General features: G+C 42.4%; 1 protein-coding gene across 6 annotated transcripts in view; it reads left to right on the plus strand.

Moving 5' to 3' along the window:
• The window catches only part of LOC137431582 (lethal(2) giant larvae protein homolog 1), a 198,180-nt gene extending 175,384 nt beyond the window's left edge, over nt 1–22,796 (plus strand). For 2 of the 6 annotated variants that reach the window (XM_068123071.2, XM_078780750.1), the window contains 7 exons: nt 9,526–9,829; nt 14,161–14,275; nt 14,503–14,558; nt 18,208–18,255; nt 18,426–18,496; nt 22,095–22,138; nt 22,302–22,796. In XM_068123071.2, coding sequence (XP_067979172.2) covers nt 9,526–9,829; nt 14,161–14,275; nt 14,503–14,558; nt 18,208–18,255; nt 18,426–18,496; nt 22,095–22,103 — 603 coding nt within the window. In that variant the 3' untranslated portion in view covers nt 22,104–22,138; nt 22,302–22,796. Of the gene's footprint in view, nt 1–9,525; nt 9,830–14,160; nt 14,276–14,502; nt 14,559–18,207; nt 18,256–18,425; nt 18,497–22,094; nt 22,143–22,301 lie in introns of all 6 variants that reach the window. The other 4 variants (XM_068123064.2, XM_068123081.2, XR_010985311.2 and 1 more) reach the window with 3 other exon arrangements.
• Nucleotides 22,797–24,402: the final 1,606 nt, after the last annotated feature.

Below are 24,402 nucleotides of genomic sequence, written 5' to 3' on the forward strand. Positions count from 1 at the left end.
TGAACATCTCATTCCAAAATCATGGGCATTAATATGGAGATGGTGCCCTCTTTGCTGCTGTAACAGCCTCCACTCTTCTGGGAAGGCTTTCCACGAGATGTTGGAACATTGCTGCGGGTATTTGCTTCCATTCAGATACTAGAGCATTTGTGTGGTCGGGCACTGATGTTGGGCAATTAGGCCTGGCTCACAGTCGGCGTTCCAATTCATCCCAAAGGTGTTTGATGGGGTTGAGGTCAGGCCTCCGTGCAGGCTAATCAGGTTCTTTCACACCGATCTCGATAAACCATTTCTGTATGGACTTCAATTTGTGCATGGGGGCATTGTCATGCTGAAACAGGAAAAGGCCTTCCCCAAACTGTTGCCACAAAGTAGGAAGCACACAATCGTCTAGCATGTCATTGTATGCTGTAGTGTTAAGATTTACCTTCACTGGAACTAAGGGGCCTAGCCCAAACCATGAAAAAGCAGACCCAGACCATTATTCCTCCTCCACCAAACTTTACAGTTGGCACTATGCATTCGGGCAGGTCGCGTTCTGGCATCCGCCAAACCCAGATTCGTCCGTCAGATTGTTAGGTGGTGAAGCGTGATTCATCACTCCAGAGAACGCGTTTCCACTGCTCCAGAGTCCAATGGCGATGAGCTTTACACCACTCGAGCCGACGCTTTGCATTGCGCATGGTGATCTTAGGCTTGTGTGCAGCTGCTCGGCCAAGGAAACCCATTTCATGTTTAAAAACAATGATGTTGATAAGTAAATGATAATGCAGTACACAGAACAGTGTTTTTATGCCTCGTCTAACAAAGTTGTTGTGCTGACGTTGCTTCCAGAGGCAGTTTGGAACTCGGTAGTGAGTGTTGCAACCGAGGACAGACGATTTTTATGCGCTATGCGCTTCAGCACTCGTGAGTCCCGTTCTGTGTGCTTGTGTGGCCTACCACATTGCGGCTGAGCTGTTGTTGATCCCAGACGTTTCCATTTCACAATAACGGCACTTACAGTTGACCGGGGCCACTGTAGCAGGGCAGAAATTTGTGAGCTGACTTGTTGGAAAGGTGGCATCCTATGACGGTGCCACGTTGAAAGTCACTGAGCTCTTCAGTACGGCCCATTCTACTGCCAATGTTTGTCTATGGAGATTGCATGGCTGTGTGCTTGATTATATATACCTCTGAGCAATGGGTATGGCTGAAACAGCCGAATCCACCAAATAGAAGGGGTGTCCGCATACTTTTGGGTGTGTGTGTGGTGTGTGTGTGTGTATATATATATATATATATATATATATATATGTATATATATATATATATATATATATATATATATATATATATATATATATATATATATATATATATATATATATACATATATATATATATTAACGTGAAAAAGTAAGTACACCCCATGTAAAGTTTTGACTTTTTCAACATATTTCAACATCCAGCTATTTGATCATTTCAACAATATTGATAGATAAAGGTGATATAATATAACAAATATCATGAAACATTTCCATTTTGTAGTCCATTGTATAATTTATATAAACATAAATGCAAATTTCGCATGTGGAAAAAGTAAGTACACCCCTACATTTATCACTACTTCAAATACCTAAAATTAGAATAAGGTGCAAATGATTAGAACATCATTAGAGAGGATCGTGGAGGAACCTGTCTTATTTAAACCTCAGACATTTTGTTTGGTTTGCTCTTTGTTGTTGAAGTGTGCGGCATCAACATGCCTAGATCAAAAGAGCTCTCTGAGGGCTTCAGAAAGAAGGTTATAGATGCCTACGAGTCTTGGAAGGGATTTAAAAAGATCTCCAAACAATTTGAAATCAATCATTCGACTGTCCGGAAGATCATCTACAAGTGGAGAAGATTCCAAACAACTGGCAACTTGTTCAGGCCAGGCCGCCCCAGCAAGTTCAGCCCAAGAGCAAACCGCAAGATGCTGAAAGAAGTCTCTAAGAACCCCAGAATGTCATCACGGGACCTACAGGTAGCTCTTGCCACTGTTGATGTCAAAGTGCACGAGTCTACCATTAGAAAGAGGCTGCACAAATTTGATCTACATGGGAGGTGTGCCAGGAGGAAACCTTTGCTGTCCGGAAAGAACATCAGGGCAAGACGAAAGTTTGCCAATGAACACCGAGGCAAAGACCAGCACTTCTGGAACAATGTGCTCTGGACAGATGAGTCAAAGGTAGAGCTAATTGGCCACAGTACCAGAAGACATGTTTGGTGAAAATCAAAGACAGCATTTGACCACAAGAACCTGATATGAACTGCAAAGCATGGTGGTGGAAATATTATGGTTTGGGGCAGCGTTGCTGCATCAGGGCCTGGGCAGCTCACCATCATTGAATCCACTATGAATTCTTCATTGCACCAGAGGGTGCTTGAGGATAATGTGAGGAACTGTCAGAAAGTTGAAGCTCAACCGAAGGTGGACCTTGCAACATGACGATGACCCTAAACATACCAGTAAATCCACCAAGGAATGGATGAAAAGAAAGAAATGGAGGGTTCTGGAATGGCCAAGTCAAAGCCCGGATCTAAATCCCATCGAGATGCTGTGGGGGGATTTGAAACGAGCTGTGCATGCAGGAAACCCCTCAAACATCACACAGCTGAAAGAATTCTGCATGGAGGAGTGGGCAAAAATTTCTCCCAGTCGATGTCAGAGACTGGTAGACAGTTATAAGAAACGCCTACTTGAGGTTGTTTCTGCCAAAGGGGGGCAATACCACCTATTAGAGCCAAAGGTGTACTTACTTTTTCCACAGAAGGAAATGGCATCTCTGTTAATTTTTTGCTGAATAAATTATTGCAGTCAATTTTGCATTGTTTTTTGTTCAATTGGAGCACCTTTATCTATAGATACTGTTTAAATGAAGATCAAATATTGATATGTCCACATATGTTGTCCCACCCACATATGTTGTCCCATATGTCCCACCCTCATTGCTTCTCAATTTCCCCCCGCTCACTCCCCCTCCTCAAAGCGTCCTCCCCGCTTCTTCCCCCTTCAAACTCTCACCTCCATCTCCCCCAACCTTCTGCCTCGCTCTTCCCCCTCCTCAAATAACACCTCATTGTGGCTCACCCAATCACCATCAAACCTTTTGTCCGCCCCATCCTTCCCTTTCTCCGAGCTATTCTGAAATCTCTGACACACCTTCAACAGCTCTCCCTACCTCTTCCACCTCTTCCACATCTTACCCTACCCCTCCTCCCCCCTGTTCTGTATCTGATGCTCCCCCTTCCTCTTCATTAACGGTATGGACCTCAAACATCCGGGGCCTTCGTTCAAACTTAACCGATCTCTCCATACAGGTTGCTTCTGTCAAACCAGACGTGATCTGCTTAACAGAAACTTTCCTCCTTTATGATGTCTCTGATTCCATAGTATCTCTCCCGGGCTACTCCCTCCTCCGGTATGATAGACCTGAGCCTCGTCCTGGAGGCGGGGTTGCTATCTTTATCAAAAACTCTCTTCCTCACTCGCCCTGCACTGCACTCTCTCCACCTCACCCCCAGGAATACCTCTGGCTACGGCTTCCCCTTCGCTCCCACCTCTTGTTCATATGTGTGTTGTACCGTCCACCAAACAGTGATGACTCCATCTACATCTCGCTGTCTGATGATATGGACCAACTTCTATCTAGTCATCCCAACTCTCTCTTCCTCATATGTGGTGATTTCAACTGTCATCATGCCAGTTGGCTGGGTGTGGGTACCTCTCTCACCAGCCATGGCTCCTCAGCAAAGGACTTCTGCGACTCACTGGGACTGACACAATCTGTCAATTTCCCGACCCGGATCTCAGTCAACGGAACATCTTCTCTTCTGGACTTGGTTATGACTAACTTCCCTGAAAATGTCTGCTGCTCTTCTTCTGCTCCGATCGGAACATCTGATCATGTCCTTGTTAAAGTGGACATCTCTCTGACCATCCTCAGGGAGCCTGCTCAGCGTCGACGAGTCTGGCATTTCACTCAGGCCAACTGGCACGGTCTTCAAGCAGCCATCAATCATCTGGACTGGTCTCCCATCTCTACCACCTCTGACATCAACTCATCCTGGGAATTCTTCCAAAGTAAATTGCTCTCTCTCATGCACAGATTTATCCCATCTCGTCTTCAGTTGTCATACCCTTCCTCCCGTCCATGGTACACGGAATCTTGTGGTGAGGCTGTTGCCCAGAAACAACTTGCCTTCGTCTCCTGGAAAGCAAATCCAACGGAAGGAAATCTCATTTCCTTTCACAAAGCCCGAAACAAGTGTGTGTCCACCCTCAGGAGAGCCAGGAAACAATATCTCTCCGTTCTCAAGACCGAACTCTCTTATCTGTCTCCCTCTTCCAAATCCTGGTGGCGTCTGGTCAAATCCGTTTCTGGTGTTTGTTCCCCCTCCATCCCCTCCCTTACCTCAAACGGCTACACAGCTGACTCCGCACGTGAAAAAGCTGAATGCCTCAACTCTGTGTTTGCCTCTAAATCTTGTGTCCCAAACCCATCCCTCTCTGTACCCACCATACCCAGTCGTACCCTGCTGCTCCTGGACTCCGTGTCCTTTCCTCCTGACAAGGTGGAAAAGTTTCTGTCAACCCTCGACTCTGATTCTGCAACTGGACCCGACGGCATCAGCCCACGGGTCCAAAAATCCTGCTCTGCTGCTCTATCTCACCCTCTCTCTGTTCTCTTCACCCTCTCTTTTGCTCAAGGTCAACTGCCATCTGCTTGGAAATCAGCCAACATCACCGCTTTGCACAAAAAAGGTGCAAAAACAGATCCTAGCAACTACAGACCAATCAGCCTTCTCCCAATTATCAGCAAAGTCATGGAATCCATCATTGCTTCTGATATGAAATCTTTCCTCTTCTCCAATGGCTTGATCTCTGATCATCAATTTGGTTTCAGACCAGGTCACTCTACTCTGGACATGCTGCTTCTGCTGTCTCAACAATGGATGGAGGTCCTCAATGCCAAACAGGAAATTAGAGTTGTCTCCCTCGACATATCACGTGCCTTCGACACGGTCTGGCACCCCGCTCTGCTCACCAAACTCTCCTCCTTTGGTATCCATGGAAATCTCCACGCATGGCTGGCGGACTTCCTCTCTAGTCGTCGTCAACGTGTGGCCCTGAATGGGTTTCTCTCATCTCCTCTTCCTGTTCAGGCTGGAGTTCCCCAAGGCAGTGTTCTGGGCCCCGTGCTTTTTCTGGTCTTCATCAATGATCTCTCTGACTCTCTCGAAAATCCTCTCTATCTCTTTGCTGATGACTCCACTCTCTGCCGCTCCATTCCTCTTCCCTCAGATCGGCAGTCTGCTGCCTCCTCACTCTCTGAAGACCTGGACAAAATCACAGACTGGTCAAACAAGTGGAACATGTCTTTCAATCCTGACAAATCTCACACTCTTACTATGTCTCTCCGAAAAGATCGACTGGACAACCCTCCCATCTACTTTCTCAACAATCCTCTCCAAGAAGTTCTGTCGCTCAAGATTTTGGGTCTCACTATCTGCCATGATCTTTCTTGGGAAAACCACATTTCCAAGCTGGCCTCCAAAGCCAGTCGCCGACTGGGCATCCTCCGTCGTGCGAAGTCCTTCCTCGGCACACCTGAGCTCCTCACCACATACAAGGCTTTCATCCGCAGCTCAATGGAATACTGTTCTCCCCTATGGGCCGGTGCTCCTGCCTCACACCTAGCTCGGCTTCACGCTGTTGAAACCAAAGCTTTCAGAATTATTGGAATCTCCCGCGATGAAGCTATCTCTGAGGGCCTTTCACTCACTCACCGCAGGCAGGTAGGTGGTCTTTCTGTCTTCTACCGACTCCTCTCCGGCCTTGCACCCCCAGCTCTCTCTGTGCTCTGTCCCCCAAATATTCCTACAGGTCGCACAAGATCTGCCAGCAACCCTCTGATGGTTAAACTGCCGAAATCTCGGCTCTCCGCTCACCTTCACTCTTTCATTCCTCTTTTCTCCCGCCTCTGGAACAAACTCCCTCACTCCCTTCAATCCCACTCCTCCCTCCAGGTCTTTAAAACAGCTGTTCACCACCATCTCTTATCTTCCCCCATCCAAAACCTTGATCTTTTCTACCCCCGCTAATTCACCCCAGATCCACCTTGTTTGAAATTCCAACTTCTTTCCTGGAAGTCCTGGCAGTGTCCATATGTTTTATACCTCTCCCACTGCCCCCTTCCCACGCCCCCCCCTCCCCCCAAAGCCCTCGCCCTCTCTCAGATCTCTCGATGTCTCCATGTCTCTCGGTCCCTGCTCTCAAATGTTGTGTTTGTGTCCTTCCCCCTCTCTCCCCATCTTGTCTACCGCTCCCTATGTTATATGTTTTATGTGTCGGTTTGTCTTTCTGTGTGATTAATGTTCGCTCTTTCACGAGCCTCGATATTGTATACAAAAAAAAAAAAAAAAAAAAAAAAAAAAAAAAAAAAAAAAAAAAAAAAAAAAAAAATGTTAAAAAGATAAAAAACATTTCATGGGGCGTACTTACTTTTTCCACATGTGAAATTTGCATTTTTGTTTATTTAAATTATACAATGGACTACAAAATGTAAATGTTTCATGTTATTTGTTATATTATATCACCTTTATCTATCAATATTGTTGAAATGAAGATGAAATGGCTGTATGTTGAAATATGTTGAAAAAGTCAAAACTTTACATGGGGTGTACTTACTTTTTCACGTGACTGTATGTTCACCTCCTCTGTCCACGCAACTCCCTCGTCCTTGCTGTTGAAGGTATTGTACAATTAATCTCTGAGGGCCTTCACGGTTTGGTTCAGTATTAATTACAAGTCTGACAGACAGTTAGGTCTAGTTTCAAGCAACTAGTGCACTCACTCTGAACAGGAGTGGCAGGAAGGGTCATGTTATTATCCTCTCTGGGGTAGATGGATTACAGTAGATCTAGGCTCGGGCATCAAGAACATCAGAGATGTTTTCAGTTACCAAGCTTCCGCCCTCCCACTCTCTCTGTGGTAATAAAACTTTTGTTCATCAAAACCTGTATGTGGTTATTTGAGGTATGGGACTTTAGACCACCACTTGAACTAGCCCCATGGCCGCTGCAAGGGTTTTAAGCGCCATCTGCGAACCTTCAGCTTTGCAACCCTACTCCCCCTCCCCTCCATGCCCACCACAATTAACTTTGAAAAATGAATATTAAGCATGGGTATGAATAAAACTTCTGCATTCGTAGAGTAGAAGAAAAAAGGGGTTAATATAGCTCAGAGGGACACATAGCCCTGGTGTTGGGCTAGCGGCTAGGGTGCCGGCTTAGGATCCTAGGATCCTGGGTTCGAATCTCGGTCGATCGCTGAATTAACGCCAGGGGGGTTGACTCAGCCTGTCATCCTTCCGAGGTCGGCTAATTTGAGTACCAGTTCACTGGTAATTCCCTGTTTGTCGTTGAAGGCGGCAAAAAGGGTTGGCGTCAGGAAGGGCATCCGGCCGTAAAACATTGCTTCAAAAAGGGGACCGAAAAACAACAACTACCACGGTCCCCGAAAAGGCCAACCCCCGCTTTGCGGGGAAAAATGGCCTCTAAACGGTGTTTTTTTTTTTTTTTTAGAGGGACACAGAGTGGGTGAGGGAATAGAGGGGGATAGGTGGGGTGGGGGTGGGGGTTGGGGTGGGGGGGGGGGGAGTTAGTTGCAAACTCACGAATACATTGGTCACGAATGTGAAATCTGTATACATTTACCAATTTGCAAATACGCGAAACTTGTCAATACTGAAGGTTGCCAGTAATATACAGTGCCTTCAGAAAGCATTCACAACCCGAGACTTTTTCACATTTTGTTGTTGCAGCCTGAATTTAAAATGGAGTGTCATATACATACACACGAGTGTATATACTCAGTTATGAGCTCCTTTATTGTACAGCGAAAAGAGGTACATGGAAGAAAACGGATTTTGTCAATAGTAACTGGAACGATCCACGCATTTCTGCCAGCACTGTATGAGCTTAAAAATCCCACTGCCGAAGAAGCCCATTATGGTTGAAGAGTCTGCTCTGAGTCTGGGAGGTAGGTGGTTCAAACCCTGTCTGAGTCATACAAAAGACTAAAGACTGTACATACACGCTGCTTCTTTTCTTGAGGCTCAGACTTAAAAGCATAGGGCATAGAAAAAATAATTCTGTTACGGCAATGGCAAACCCCTCCTCCCACCCCCACCAGTATAACCCTTGCCAAGGAACTGTTTCTGTAGCACCATTGCTCTGTAAAGAGTATGGCACATGAGTTCAAATAGATATTCAGATCTACTTCTGCCACATTTACTGGCTTCAGCCATGAGTTTTTGTTTTCAAAAGAATTGGTGACCACACAGGTGGGACTTCAAATCGCAAAATGGATTTTAACCACAATCCATGTTGTGGTTACAATCGATGTGTGTTTACAAAATGGAGTGACGATGGTGGTCTGAAAAACATGAACCTTTGTACATAGGTGCGTTGTCATAAGGGAGGAGTGCACCTTTGCTCTTGCATTCTTTGGTATTTGTCCTTGACGTTCTGCCACAATTGTTGCACGAGGCTGGCATAATATTCCCATTTGCTTTGTCGTATTGCAAGAGATATTCAATCGCCTGGATTCCCTTCGCATCCCAGAAAATTGATGGCATGATCTTGCTGCCTGAGGGTTGGATGTAAAATTATTGGCTGTCAGTGATCCTTGGTGCTTTCATTGCATTTCCACATTTTTCAGGATCGTGGTGGCGAAGCCATGTTTCATAATATTACCAGACAATTGAAAGTTACCAGACAAAGTCTGTTTGATCTGTGTTGAACAGTTTGATAACCCTGGTATATGATGCCAGCTGTTACCGTCGATTGTGAGTGCCGATGTTTTTTGTGAGCCTATCTTTCTGGGGCCTCAGACACACCTAAGTGTTTGTGCATGGTGGTGAAATTGCTACTTTGAGAAATTTCCAAGTTCTGTGGGTATTGTTTGCAATGATCGTCTATAACTAAACCCTCATACAGTTTTTGGTCCAATCACATTTGTCAGCTATCCTGACTTTGAGCCATTTGAGTGATTTGTATCTGCCACTTTGGCTACTGTAGAATTAAGATGCATCTTCACCATACATGACCACCGTGCATTGGTGCATTTCTTTGAAGTTGGCACATTCTTTCCATAAAAAGCTTGACTTTTTTTCATATTTTGTAAGATCCGCAATTGTTCAAAACTTTTGGATTATAATCAAAAACACCAAATAGTCAGATTAATGAAAATAAAGGTATATTACAAACGTACTTTTATGAGCAAGAAATAAAACTGCTGATGTGCCAACACCGACTGTGTTCCTATAACTTTTTGATCACCCCTCATAAGCACTTCGTTCAAACTTTGTTCTTTAAAATCTGCTTTATTTTCTTGATTTTTAAGCTTCAGTAAAAGCATCGATTAAAAAGATGCGACTGCAAATTGAACAATGCCATTGCATTTCAACCTGCAACATTGCAATCTCTATTTCCCAGATATTTATGCTACCCAAAGTCAACAGCAAGCACAAGTTCAAATTGACTGCAACGGAAGGTTCGCGCATCCGCAAGGCATCACTGGTTTGGTTAGGCACACCACCGAGTGGAAATTCGGCCGGCACCAGTGGCATTGTGACCGGAAATGATGAGGCTGTGGAGACGTGCCTTGTTTGCCTTACAAACCAGGGAGACGTGCATGGGTACAGCCTTCCAAGCTTGAGGCTGCAAGCTCGCTTCTCCTGCATGCGCAAAGAGGATGTCACTGGTATCAGCTCCTGTGTGTTTACTCATGCTGGGCAAGGTAATCCAACCATCCTGGTTTTTCGTTTTTCTGAAACACTTGCTGCAATTTTTCTATGGACATTTCTGATCCCTCATTCTTTTCATTCTTGGTGTTTCCATGGAGTTTGTTCTTTGTGCTCATGATGTAAATCTTGCACCATTGTTTGTCTTCACTTCAAAGATTTTGTTGTTTTATGCAAAAAGTGAAATGTCAATTCAGAATGTGATGGCTTGGGAAACCGTTGTCGTGTCCTACAGGTTTGTACTTGCCGTTTGCTATGCTCCCGGGAAGAATTTCTGTGACATTAAAGTTTAAGTACAGTTCTCCAATTGCAACTGCAATTTTCCCCTGGAAGTTTCTGTAACATGAAATGGTGCCACTTGTACCAATATCACACCATAAAATTTAACTGCTTTTGCATCTCCCCTGCCCCTACAATCCTTCCCTCTCCTAACCAATTTGCATCAAACATGGACTGCTCCAACCCCATATATATTTGAATGAAACAATCCAGACTTCAGCTCACCTCCCCATTAGGTTAAATGTCTAATCTGACTCTCTTGTCACTCTCCCCAATTGTCACTCTCACCTGCTGCTCTGCCTGCTGTCTATTTAATGCTTTAAGATGAAAATAATTTGGCGTTGCACTGCAATAATGCACCGACATGGTGAAAAGGTCCACCTTTCAAGGAGAGAATGTTAAAATCAAAGTTTTGTGGTGCGGGGAGTGGGGAGATTTTTTTAATTTATTTTTTATTTTTATTTTTGCAATTTTTAAGGGTATGTGGCCAGGTGGGGTCCTGACCCAGCACAGTAGCTTTCCGAATTTATGTTGTTAAAATTTAGCTCTTGAGAGTATAAACTGAAATGGTGATGTTGTTGAAATGTCCTGAATATACATACAAAACATTCCCGGCATACGTGCCAGGATGCACACATTTCGGAATCCATTCGTATACTACTTGGATTTTGTTATCCAGCATTTGTTTCAATTGATAACACTCAGTGCAATGTATTTCTTTATGTATAAAATACTTGTGGTGTTCCATTTGTCCTGTAGTTGCTTTTATTTGCCATTTTCCTCACCTTTCCCTCCTCACCTTTTTCCAACTTGTCCAGTTATATTCACAAGTGGATTTAGATAAGTACTTTCTTTGCTTATTACCTCCGTACCAAAGGTGGATGGAGGTTATGCTTCTGAAATGCCTCAAGTCAATAAGTATTCATCCCCTTTGTTATGACACTCCAAATTGAGCTCAGCTGCATTCATTTTCCTTTGATCATCCTTGAGATGGCTCCACAACTTGATTGAAGTCCACTTGTAGCCAATTCAATTGATTGGACTTGATTTAGAAAGAAAAACACCATTCTATATAAGGTCCCACAGTTGACAGTGCATGTCAGAGCAGAAACTCCACCATGAAGTCCAAGGAACTGTCCATATAACTCCGAAATGGAACTGTCCATATAACTCCGAAATATAAATGTGAGGAGGCATAGATCTGGGGAAGGGTACAAAACAATTTCTAGTGTTAAAAGTTCCCAAAAGCACAATGAACTCAATCATTAGGAAATGGAATGAGTATGGAAATACCCAGACTCTTCCAAGAGCTGGTCCAACTGAGCAACCAGGCAAGAAGGACCTTGATCAGTGAGGTGACCAAGAACCCAATGACCACTCTGACAGAACTACAGAGTTCCTTGACTGAGATGGGAGAACCTGCCGGAAGGCAAACAGTCCCTGCAGCACTTCACAAATATAGGCTTTATGGGAAAATGGCCAGATGGAAGCCACTCCTGAGAAAAAGGCAAATGACAGCACGCCCGGTTTTGCAAAAAGGCACGTGTAAGACTCGTGAACTATTTGGCCTGAATGCAAAGCGCTACGTCTTGCGGAAACAGAGGACAGCTCATCATCCATTCAATACCGTCTCTACCAGGAAGCATGGTGGTGGCAGCATCATGCTATGGGAATGCTTTTCAGTGGCAGAGACTGGGAGACTTGTAAGGATAGAGGGAACAATGAATGGAGCCAAGTATAGGCAAATCCTTGAGGAGAACCTGCTTCAGAGTGCAAAATACCTTAGACTGCAGCGAAGATTTATGTTCCAGCAGGACAATGACCTCAATCGTACAGCCAAAGCAACACTGGAATCGCTTCAGAACAGAAACATGAAATTACTTGAGTGGCCCAGCAAAAGCCCAGACTTGTATCCCATTGAGAATCTGTGGAAAGACTTGAAGATTGCTGTTCAATTACACTCCCCATCCAACTTGACAGATCTTGAGCAAATCTGCAAGGAGGAATGGGAGAAACTCTCCAAATCCAGATGTGCAAAGCTGATACAGATACACCCAAGAACACTCAAAGCTGTCATCGCTGCCAAAGGCGCTTCTTCGTAGTTTGGACTCAGGGGATTCAATACATGTGTAAATTAGTTATTTCTGTATTTCATTTTTAATTACTTTGTAAAAATTATTTTAAAAATTCCGCTTTGACATCATGGAGTATTATGTGTAGATCAGCGACAAAATAATCTCAATTTAATCCATTTTAAATTCAGGCTGCAACACAAAAAAAATGTTTAAAAAGTTGAGGGGTGTGAATACTTTCTCAAGGCAAAAGACCAATATATCCCCATGCTTTCTGTATATCCTCACACTTTTTTTAAATGTGCATATTTTCCCCATGCTTAATATCGTAGGCTCTGTCTATCCGTTTGTCACGCTATCTCCTCCTAAACTATTGTGCAGAAGTTCACCAAACTTGGTAGTTATGATCACCACATGGCAAGAAGTTGCCAGTGCAGTATCATTTTTGGCACCACCCAATGTGGGGGGATCAAAAGATCAAATACCAAAAAATGCAATTAGCATGAATCCATTTTAAATTCAGGCTGTGACATATAAAATGTTTAAAAGGTTAAGGGGCTGAAGATTTGTGAAAAAGTTGAGGGGTGTAAATGTGAAAAAGGTTAATTTTTCAAGTTATTCTTCACCATTGAGTGATACGGCCAAAAATGCTATATAGTATGATATTTCAAAAAGTTGTGGACAGATTATGACAAAACTAGGTGGATGAGTTGGTACGGCGACAAGAACAAGCAGATTAGATTTTGGTCCAGGTCCGAATGCAGATCTGGCCTATTAGTGGGATGCAAAACGTAAACTGTTCAGTCTGGCAGAGGCATGCTCTCTGCCAAATGCCATTCTAGGTTTACCTTTACAATGCAGTCTTTTATTCAGGGTTTGTAAATACAAGACGGATGTTTATAATGTTTTTTTCCCCGTGTTGTAGATGCATCATTCGATGTGTCGTGCTGCCTGGTCAAATACGTGTTGATATCGATTCAATTAATGTCATACTCCTGAAAGTAAAATTCAGATCAAAATATTTTTATGCCTCCGCAACTAAAGGCATTATGTTTTTGTGTTGTCCTCCGTCTGTCTGTGCCTGCATTGCAGATTTTCATTACCATGATAACTTTTAAACTGGGATTTTGGGATTTTGACCAAACCGAGTACAAGTATGTCATCTGATTATAATGATGAACTGATTACATTTTGGGTTCAAAAGGTCAAAGGTCTTTGGTCATGTGACCCTTTAACTGAAAACCTTTGTCACCACAATAACTTGTGAACCACAGGATTTAATCCAAATTTGGCACAAGTATGAACTGTGATACAAATATGACCCGATTCGATTTGGGGTTCAACAGGTGTAAGGTCTTGTTTTTCACTCTCACACTGTCTCTGAAGGTCCTTTAATTTTTCTTGTGACCTATTAGTTGAGATAAAACATAACAGTGGGTTGACATCCAACATGGGCGGTGGCAAATCCATCGACGCATTCATGTCAAATTATATTTTTTACTTTTATACATTATTGAAGTTACTTTGTTTTATTAATGCATGAATTGCCTTCCATTTGTATTTTATTGAATCACCAATTCAATAAAATGTTTAGTTGCAGAATTTGTCCCAATTGATATTCCACAGGTAATATATAATAAATATCATTTGAAAAGGGCAACAACGACCAACATTTGAAGAGGGGAATAATACCCTTTTTTTTTGGGTGGCAGGGATGATTTGGCTCATTAAATAATTCCCCTATTTTGACATTGAAGCCCACAAGGTTTAAAATTGAAAAAAAAAACATAAAACTTCTCTAAGTGCTTAAAATGTATTTGCTGTTGTTTTTCATAACCTGAATATATTGTGCTCTTTACCTATGCTCTGCACCAATCTGTTTTCTTCCATCTCTGCTTCATCCTCATTTTTTTTTTCTAACCAAATAACAATTGTTAATCATTCGCTTCTTTTTTTGCTTTTCTTTTTCTCTACAGGCTTTTATTTGATATCTCCATCGCAGTTTGAACGTTTTTCTGTGTCAGCTGCGAGCGTCACGGAACTGCTCTGCTCACTGCAACCTCGTGAGCCGGAGGCAATCCATCCCCTCCCGTATGTGCCATCTTTCATTGAAATTATCTTGTAGTGGGGGAAATCAATTAATTATAGATGTCCAACTTGGATCTATATAGTTTCCTTTTTTTTAAAAAAGATGAATAAATGCAATATTGTTTGGTATTAAGTGCCTGAGCTTTTTACAGTGTGAAAAATGTTTCAAAAGTATTTGTAGAAGAATCTGCTGTAATGTTGGTTTTGAAGTTGACCTGTATCACTTGCAGGATTCCTGAATATTCACCAACTGTGAACCAGGTCAAACCTGAAGATGCAGTTGGAAGTGAGAAACCCTCCTCTCCTCCCCTTACCACCATATTGACAAAATGCCATGTGCCCCCACTCCCCAAACAGATAAGGCAAACACAAAACTGTTGTGTGATCTTCATCAGCACTTGTATCAACAATAGTCTTCAATTTCACTGATAAATCTTTATTTTCAGTCAGCTAACTTTTGTGTTCAGAATTTGCTTGCATAGTCACGTGAAAAGGTAAGTACACCCCATGTAAAGTTTTGACTTTTTCAACATATTTCAACATACAGCTTTTTTTTTTCTTTTTTCTTTTTTGATCTTCATTTCAACAATATTGATAGATAAATGTGATATAATATAACAAATATCATGAAACATTTACATTTTGTAGTCCATTGTATCATTTAAATAAACATAAATGCAAATTTCGCATGTGGAAAAAGTAAGTACACCCTTTGCTCTAATAGGTGGTATTGCACCCTTTGGCACAAACAACCTCAAGTAGGCGTTTCTTATAACTGTCTACCAGTCTCTGACATCGACTGGGAGAAATTTTTGCCCACTCCTCCATGCAGAATTCTTTCAGCTGTGCGATGTTTGAGGGGTTTCTTGCATGCACAGCTCGTTTCAAATCCCCCCACAACATCTCGATGGGATTTAGATCCGGGCTTTGACTTGGCCATTCCAGAACCCTCCATTTCTTTCTTTTCAGCCATTCCTTGGTGGATTTACTGGTATGTTTAGGGTCATTGTCATGTTGCAAAGTCCATCTTCGGTTGAGCTTCAACTTTCCGACAGATGGCCTCACATTATCCTCAAGCACCCTCTGGTACAATGAAGAATTCATAGTGGATTCTATGATGGTGAGCTGCCCAGGCCCTGATGCAGAAAAGCTGCCCCAAACCATAATATTTCCACCACCATGCTTTGCAGTTGGTATCAGGTTCTTGTGGTCAAATGCTGTCTTTGGTTTTCACCAAACATGTCTTCTGGTACTGTGGCCAAATAGCTCTACATTTGACTCGTCTGTCCAGAGCACATTGTTCCAGAAATGCTGGTCTTTGCCTAGGTGTTCATTGGCAAACTTTAGTCCTGCCCTGATGTTCTTTCTGGACAGCAAAGGTTTCCTCCTGGCACACCTCCCATGTAGATCAAATTTGTGCAGCCTCTTTCTAATGGTTGACTCGTGCACTTTGACATCAACAGTGGCAAGAGCTACCTGTAGGTCCCGCGATGACATTCTGGGGTTCTTAGAGACTTATTTCACCATCTTGCGGTCTGCTCTCAGGCTGAACTTGCTGGGGCGGCCTGGCCTTAACAAGTTGGCAGTTGTTTGGAATCTTCTCCACTTGTAGATGATCTTCCGGACAGTCGAATGATTGATTTCGAATTGTTTGGAGATCTTTTTAAATCCCTTCCCAGACTCGTAGGCATCTATAACCTTCTTTCTGAAGGCCTCAGAGAGCTCTTTTGATCTCAGCATGGTGACGCCACACACTTCAACAACAAAGAGCAAACCAAACTAAATGTCTGAGGTTTAAATAAGACAGGTTCCTCCAAGATCCTCTCCAACGATGTTCTAATCATTTGCACCTGAGCTGGTGCACCTGATTCTAATTTTAGGTATTTGAAGTAGTGATAAATGTAGGGGTGTACTTACTTTTTCCACATGTGAAATTTGCATTTATGTTTATTTAAATTATGCAATGGACTACAAAATGTAAATGTTTCATGATATTTGTTATATTATATCACCTTTATCTGTCAATATTGTTGAAATGAAGATCAAATAGCTGTATGTTGAAATATGTTGAAAAAGTCAAAACTTTACATGGGGTGTACTTACTTTTTCACGTGACTGCACCTTTGCTTTTGACTATTTGTACACATTTCTACTGATGCCATTTTGGTATTTGTTTTTGCGATTATGGTTTTGAGTACGTTACCCTCAGGATATGTTGAGCTTTGAACTGAAGCTGGTTATTGAATATGAATGTTACATGTTGGATATGAAACACATCTCAAATATTGAACATTCTCTCCCTACAAACATCCAAATTTTCCAGGGGTCATGTATATCTCTTCTGTGCATGCCTTTTACATGATAATGTAAAAATTATGGATTAAATTGAGATTTGTTTTGCCACTGACCTCCACGTTGTCACCATAATGTCAAGGTGGAATTTTTTTTCGATTTTTTTTTTACAAAAGACAAATGAAATACAGAAATATCTAACTTGTACAAGTATTCAACCCACCACCCATCTCACCACCCCCAACCCTCCCCCCGCCCTCACCCCCGAGTCAATACTTCATATAAGAGGCTTTAACGGCGATTACACCTTCAAGTCTTCTTGGATATGTCTGTATCAGCTTTGCACATCTGGATTTGGGGAGTTTCTCCCATGCTTCCTTGCAGATTTGCTCAAGCTCTGTCAAGTTGGATGGGGAGCATCAGTGAACAGCAATCTTCAAGTCTTTCCACAAATTCTCAATGGGATTTAAGTATGGGTTTTGACTAGACCACTGAAGGACTTTCACATTCTTGTTCTGAAGCCATTCCAGTGTTGCTTTGGCTGTATACTTGGTCGTTGTCCTGTTGCAATGTAAATCTTTGCCGCAGTCTCAGGTCTTTTGCACTCTGAAGCAGGTTCTCCTCAATAATTTGTCTGTATTTGGCTCTATTCATTGTTCCCTCTATCCTTACAAGTCTCCCAGTCTCTGCCACTGAAAAGCATTCCCATAGCATGATGCTGCCACCACCATGCTTCCTGGTAGAGACGGTATTGAATGGATGATGAGCTGTCCTCTGTTTCCGCAAGACGTAGCGCTTTGCATTCAGGCCAAATAGTTCACGAGTCTTTCACGTGCCTTTTTGCAAAACCGGGCGTGCTGTCATTTGCCTTTTTCTCAGGAGTGGCTTCCATCTGGCCATTTTCCCATAAAGCATATATTTGTGAAGTGCTGCAGGGACTGTTTGCCTTCCGGCAGGTTCTCATATCTCAGCCAAGGAACTCTGTAGTTCTGTCGGTGGTCATTGTGTTCTTGGTCACCTCCCTGACCCCAAGGTCCTTCTTGCCCATTTCCTCAGTTTGGTTGGATGGCCTGGTCTTGGAGGAAAGTCTGGGTCGTTCCATATTCTTTCCATTTCCTAATGATGGTGCTAGTTGTGCTCTTGGGAACGTTCAAGACTCTAGAAATTGTGTTATACCCTTTCTCTGATCTATAATTCCTCACAATTCTATCTTGAGACAGTTCCTTGGGCTTCATGGTAGAGTTTCTGCTTTGACATGCCTTGTCAACTGTCTATATATTTGGGGGAGTGCCTGCAGTCCATTATTTTTGGCACTCCTGCATTGCAAACCTGTTGTGGTTGAACAAATTTAACCATCAGGTAGCACAGGATGAATCTGAAACTAGTTTGCTTAAGACTCGCACAACCTGGACACATGCTCATGTACACACTGCAATAACTGAACAGTATTACAGCAGTTCCAATCCCCCCCCCACCCCCGGCCACAATACATATTTCACTGTTCGTCTATCTCGTTTCGTAAACCCCAAATGCTTTATCATACAAAGACATCAGTCGGTGCTTTAAAATGTTGTTTTCAACGTTTTTTGGTGGAATTATATTTGTGTGCCTCACCTGATGGATTGTATAATTTTGTTTACAAGCAAAGAAGCGTGGGCGCGTGATGGAGAATGCCCTCCTCACTGACTCACGTGAGTACACCTTGGAAGTTTTCATTGATGAACCTATCGCTGCTCATGAGTCTTGGTCACTTACTCTTGTAGTAGACTTGCACATGTCATCTTTGGCAAATTATCTATAGTTCTGGTTATATCTTTATTATATGCATTAACATTGGTTGTATATTTTGTTTGCTTTGCAGGTGTCTTGGAAGAGATCCAAGAGACGTTAAATGCCTCACCTCCAATTAAAGTGGACATCGACATGAACCAGGTTTGTTATTTTAATGAAATATTATTATTTTCACGAGAACATTGGATTTTATTTGCACTTGCTAATCTTCATAATAATAATAATAATAATAATAACTAGAACTGCTAGCAGTGATAGGCTTCCAGGCAAAATGGCTGCCATACCACATGACTGATGACACCATCATTTTCAATACATTTTCTTCATGGGTAGTCGATCATATCTGTACATTTTAATTTGGATCAGTTAAGCGGTTCTGGAGATATAGATTTTCAATTTTTTTTTTCCTTAAATCCAAGATGACCACCATATCACGTGACTGATGACGTCATAATTTACAAATATTTTTCCCACATCAGTAGTTTATCATATGTATGACATTTTGCATTGATCCGTTAAGAGGTACTCCAGAAAAGATTTAATTTTTTTGCTTAGATTTCAAGATGCTGGTCAAACCACATGACCGATGGCATCATAGTTTGCAAATATTTCCACCCATCGGAATGTAAACATGTTTCAGGTTTCGTATCGATCGGATAAGCGGTTTCCAGGCTATAAGGCAACAAAAGGTGAAAAATTTGAAAGGGGGTGTAGACTTTCTTTAGGCACTGTAGATATATTACAAGGGCGTGTTGAAAAGTATTGTCACCCATCCTTTTTCTCCAAAACAGGTAAAGATATTCAAATGAAACAAAAAAGAGATACCAATATTGATCTTTATTCTACCATGGTGCTTATTTATTTTGCAACATAGTCACTGCTGCAGTCCACACATTTTCACCAACGTTCAAGTGGTTTTGTGATGTCTCACGATAGAACTGTGCGTCCTGTTTACTTAACCAGTGCTTTACAGTGGCCTTGACACCATCATCAGAAGAAAAATGTTCTCCACTAAGATGTTCCTTAAGTTTTGGGAAGAGATAAAAATTTGATAGAGCCAAGTTGGGGGCAAAACAGCAGGTGCTGTAAGGCGGTGAAACCGAGGCAACCAATTGCTTCAGTAATTCGTACACTCGTGTGAGGCCATGGATTGTCGTGCTGGAGGTCAACTGTCTGTGTTTCAGGCCGAACCCTCCAAATCCGTCTCTATATTCACAATATTACGCAGGAAGTGGTCATCTTCACATTCAAAGTGCAACAACTGCTCTAGAACCGACAATAACCACATGTCAGTTTAACCACAATGACAACGTCATGCTGAACTTTGCCATCTTGAATAACATAGCACTGAGACATCTCGTGTCCGAATCATGAAACTTCGCACACAATGGTTGGAAGAACTAATGTGCAGACTGCACTTTTTCATACAAATATCCTTGCATGTTTTGGAGAAAAAGAATTGGAGACGTTACCTTTTCACATGCCCTTGTAATATATTATGTGCTTCATGCATGTTTCTGTGACTCTTGTATTCCTATTCTATCTCTTGTATTGTAGTAAACCTATTATCTGAATAATTGAAGCATTCACTTATGGTTGTTGAGGCTGAAAACTCACTTTGTTGCCCGTTGCCCCTCGTGTGAATGAGGCATTACATTGATGCATTTTGATTGTTTTGTGCAGTCATTTATTCTCTTGATGACCCAGGTCAGCTTAATTTACCTTATCTATATAATAATACCGTAAGGACTCGACTTTGTTATCCCTTTTACGCCGCACCCAGTGACCCGATGCCCACGGCACTAATGGATTTACGATCTACGAACCGCGCTCTTTGTTTATCACGTATAGACATACTCGAAAAATCTGAATTAGCCGACGTTGGGGCCCAAAAGCATCCGATTAACTGCCGATACGACGCCATCTTACGACACCATCGTATTGGCGTCTGCTGGGTGAAGGCGCAGCAAGCCGTCCGCTGATTGGACAGTCGAAGGCGACAGCTAGCCGTCCACTGAGTGGACAATCCCAGAGTGGTGCTATGCCGATTCCTATTACGAATCCATTCATTTTTCAAAAGTATATCGTAGCGTTGTCATTTACAACCCCGTTGAAAGTATATTTCGGTTATATAGATTACATGAAGAAGAAGAGGCCATCCCTAAACTCTTCCGTTCTTCGTGCCAATGGCTGCCTGTACTCCGGTGTTATGTCTGGCGTCGGTGATTTGGACAGTGTTGAGCTGCCGGAGGTACGGACTGAATGTGCGATGCACGAATGTGTTTGGATGTCGGGTTAATGTGAATAAGTAGAGTGAAGGACGAGGCCAAAGGAGCAGATTGTCGCATGTTGTGCCGTGTGGCCTGGTTCGTTGGGCTCGAGAAAAAAACCCATAAGGTTATTGGGTTATGGGTGTTGAGGAGGTTATGGGTGAAAATGGAATTAGGGGATTATTGTTGAGGATGATAAGGTGAAGTCGGGGTGAGAGGTGAAGATGACAAGATGAATGAAGAAGGGTTTGGGACGATAATGTGAGTGAGGGATTGAGGACGACGAGATGAATGAGGAGTTGAGGATGATGAGGGGTTGAGGACGATGAGGGGTTGAGGACGATGAGGGGTTGAGGACGATGAGGTGTCGAGGACGATGAGGGGTGGAGGACGATGAGGGGTCGAGGACGATGAGGGGTCGAGGACGATGAGGGGTCGAGGACGATGTGGGGTCGAGGATGATGAGGGGTCGAGGACGATGAGGGGTTGAGGACGACAAGGTGGATGAGGGGCTGAAGATGACGAGGTGGATGAGGGTTTGAGGACGACAAGGTGGATGAGGGGTTGAAGACGACGAGGTGGATGAGGGGTTGAGGTGGATGAGGGGTTGAGGATGATGATGGGTTGACTATGAAGAGGGGTTGAGGACGACGAGGTGGATGAGGGGTTAAGGACGACGAGGTGGATGAGGGGTTGAGGACGACGAGGTGGATGAGGGGTTGAGGACGACGAGGTGAATGAGGGTTTGAGGACGACGAGGTGGATGAGGGGTTGAGGACGACGAGGTGGATGAGGGGTTGAGGACGATCTATATAATAATAGCGTAAGGACCCGACTTTGTTATCCCTTTTACGCCGCACCCAGTGACCCGATGCCCACGGCACTAATGGATTTACGATCTACGAACCGCGCTCTTTGTTTATCACGTACAGCCATACTCGAAAAATCTGAATTAGCCGACGTTGGGGTCCAAAAGCATCCGATTAACTGCCGATACGACGCCATCTTACGACGCCATTGTATTGGCATCTGCTGGGCGAAGGCGAAGCAAGCCGTCCGCTGATTGGACAGGCGAAGGCGAAAGCAAGCCGTCCACTGAGTGGACAATCCAGAGCATGCATTTGTGCCGGTGTCGGCGATCGTTGTTCATATACGCACTCTTCATTCTCATCTTTCTTCCTAACTCTTACTCGGACAAGCAAATCCCCTATGCCATCCATAATGGTACACTCTATCCATACACCACATCCTCCCTTCCGTGGATGTTCCACGGGTTTCGGCTAGTTAAGACTATTTCTAAGAATCTAAGGGCTAAAGGCATGGTTTTCCTTATGGTAATGGGGTCATGAGAAAGACAAAAGCAACTAATTATTAAAAAGAATGCATGTACATTACAAGGAAATGGGTATTATGATGAACCAAACCTGACATTTAGGGTTTTCATGTTTTACAATATTATCTTTCCCCAGAACCATTGATTAAATGCAGAAATTTGAGTGTCATCTGGCACGTCGTGAGTATGTCTGAACTGGTTTTCGTTGCTCTTTCTTTAAAACATTTTTTTAATCTGCTGTTTTCAACATAGTTTTAATGTTTTCAAATCGATTTACTGGATTATTTTATTTTCATACTTTTCTCCACCTACCATGGTTATATAGTGTATTTGTATTTTGCAGGTGATGGCGATTTGGAAACTGCCAGGAAAGAATAACTGCGTGAATAACCTGTGTATGGAGTGAAAGTTTTACGTTTTATTGTATTAACATGAATTCGGTTTTTAGGATTGCCTTAAGAGGTAATGATGGCTTTAAATAATGCTGCCGTCCTTGCTCATTTGTTTTGTTTTATTTTAACCGACCAACTAAGCTGTGTTTTATTTTGCAAGACCTTTTACAGAGTGGTAAAATGTTTGTACTTTAATGCAAAAAGACTTTAATATTAGTAATACAATACTTAAGACACCATTCCTGATGTACAATTTATTTGCAAAGCTTCTTTGAATTATGCAAATGTTTTAACCTGTTGAAGGTAGTTTATAATCTCAATACTTTTTTTGTAAAAAATGAAAAAATTTTGCAATAACATCTTGGGGGGGGAAAGCAACAATTCTTGATGTAACAAATTGTGCCTCACACTACAAGTTTATGCCAATAAAGGTTTTATTCAGATTATGTGCAATCTTAAGAATTCATTCCGATTTCCTGTTGGCAGCATCCTGTTCCCCACGATGGTAAATATACTCCTATTGACTCTTCGTTGATTATTATCCATTGCTCCTCACTAACCAAATGGAATGTCAATTCATGAGTCTTTCCCCAAGGTGGCTGCAAGATTATTATACCACCCCTGTCTGTCTGTCTGTGTATTAGGATGGTTCTTCAAAATGAAAGTTAGAAAAGTCATGCTCCTAACACTTTAATTTTTTTTTGTATGTTTGAGAAAACCCTTGTGGTGAAATTTTAAGCCATTTGGACTAAATTTAGGAGTTTGTAATTTCACATATTTGGCTCGCATAAATGTTTGGAGTTGATTATTTCTTCTCCACTGCTATACTTGTGATTTTGACCATTACAGTTGATGACCTTGCTATGTTCTGCACATTTTAAAGTTGTTTTTAAGTTAATTGAATACAGTACAGCTGTACTCTGGTGCATGCAGTTGCTCTCATTGAAGAGCACAATCGTCTCCTGACGAGGGATGAACAGCAAACCCAGTATCTGCTTCAAGTTGTGACAGAACATCGCAAGAGGTTTCCCCATTGCAGGAAATCAACGCTGATCGGGCAACATTGAGTGGCTGGCAACCATGAGTCACTGTGCAACCCCTAAAACTTTATGTATTCAAAAAATATTTCACATGCAGAAGTTTTACCTCAATACCAAAAAAATTAAAGGTTAGGAGTAAAACAATCCAAATTTTTTTTTTTTTGCATTATGTAGCTAAGAACCACCCAACTGTGTATGTGTGTGCCCACGACTATATATTTTCACTTTCTTGTTTTACCTCTGCCACCAAAGGTGGATGGATGGAGGTTATGTTTTCACCCCTGTCTGTCCGTTTGTGAACAAAATATCTCAAAGTTGTGGACGGATTCGGACGAAATTTGGCAGAGAGGTAGCGTGTGTGAAGTTGGTGAAGATCCGGATTCGGATCCGGCTACTAGAATTTTTGAAGTGATTCTTCACCATTGGGAGATTCGGCCAAAAACGATACATAGCAGAATATCTCAAAAGGTTGTGGATGGATTTGGACGAAACTTGGCAGACCGATTGAGTGTCTGACAAGGACGATCCGATTTTGGTGAAGATCTGAATATGGATTCGGATATGAGAATTATTTACTTTTTTAAAGTGTTTCTTCACCATTGGGAGATTGGGCTAAAACCAACATACATCAGGATATCTCAAAAAATTATGGATGGATTTGGACGAAACTTGTTGGACAGGTTGTGTGTGTGACGAGGAAGAATCTATTCAATTTTGGTGAAGATCTGAATTTGGATTCGGATATGAGAATTATTTTCTTTTTTAAAGTGTTTCTTCACCATTGGGAGATTGGGCTAGAACCAACATACATCAGGATATCTCAAAAACTTATGGATGGATTTGGACGAAACTTGTTGGACAGGTTGTGTGTGTGACGAGGAAGAATCTATTCAATTTTGGTGAAGATCCGGATCCAACTAGTATAATTTTAAAGTGATTCTTCACCATTGAGTGATATGGCCAACCAGACGGAGGTACACTCTCTACTAAGTGCCGTTCTAGTTTTTTCTGC

Source organism: Myxine glutinosa, chromosome 1 (genome assembly GCF_964187855.1).
Source record: "Myxine glutinosa chromosome 1, kmMyxGlut1.1, whole genome shotgun sequence".
NCBI lineage: Eukaryota > Metazoa > Chordata > Myxini > Myxiniformes > Myxinidae > Myxine > Myxine glutinosa.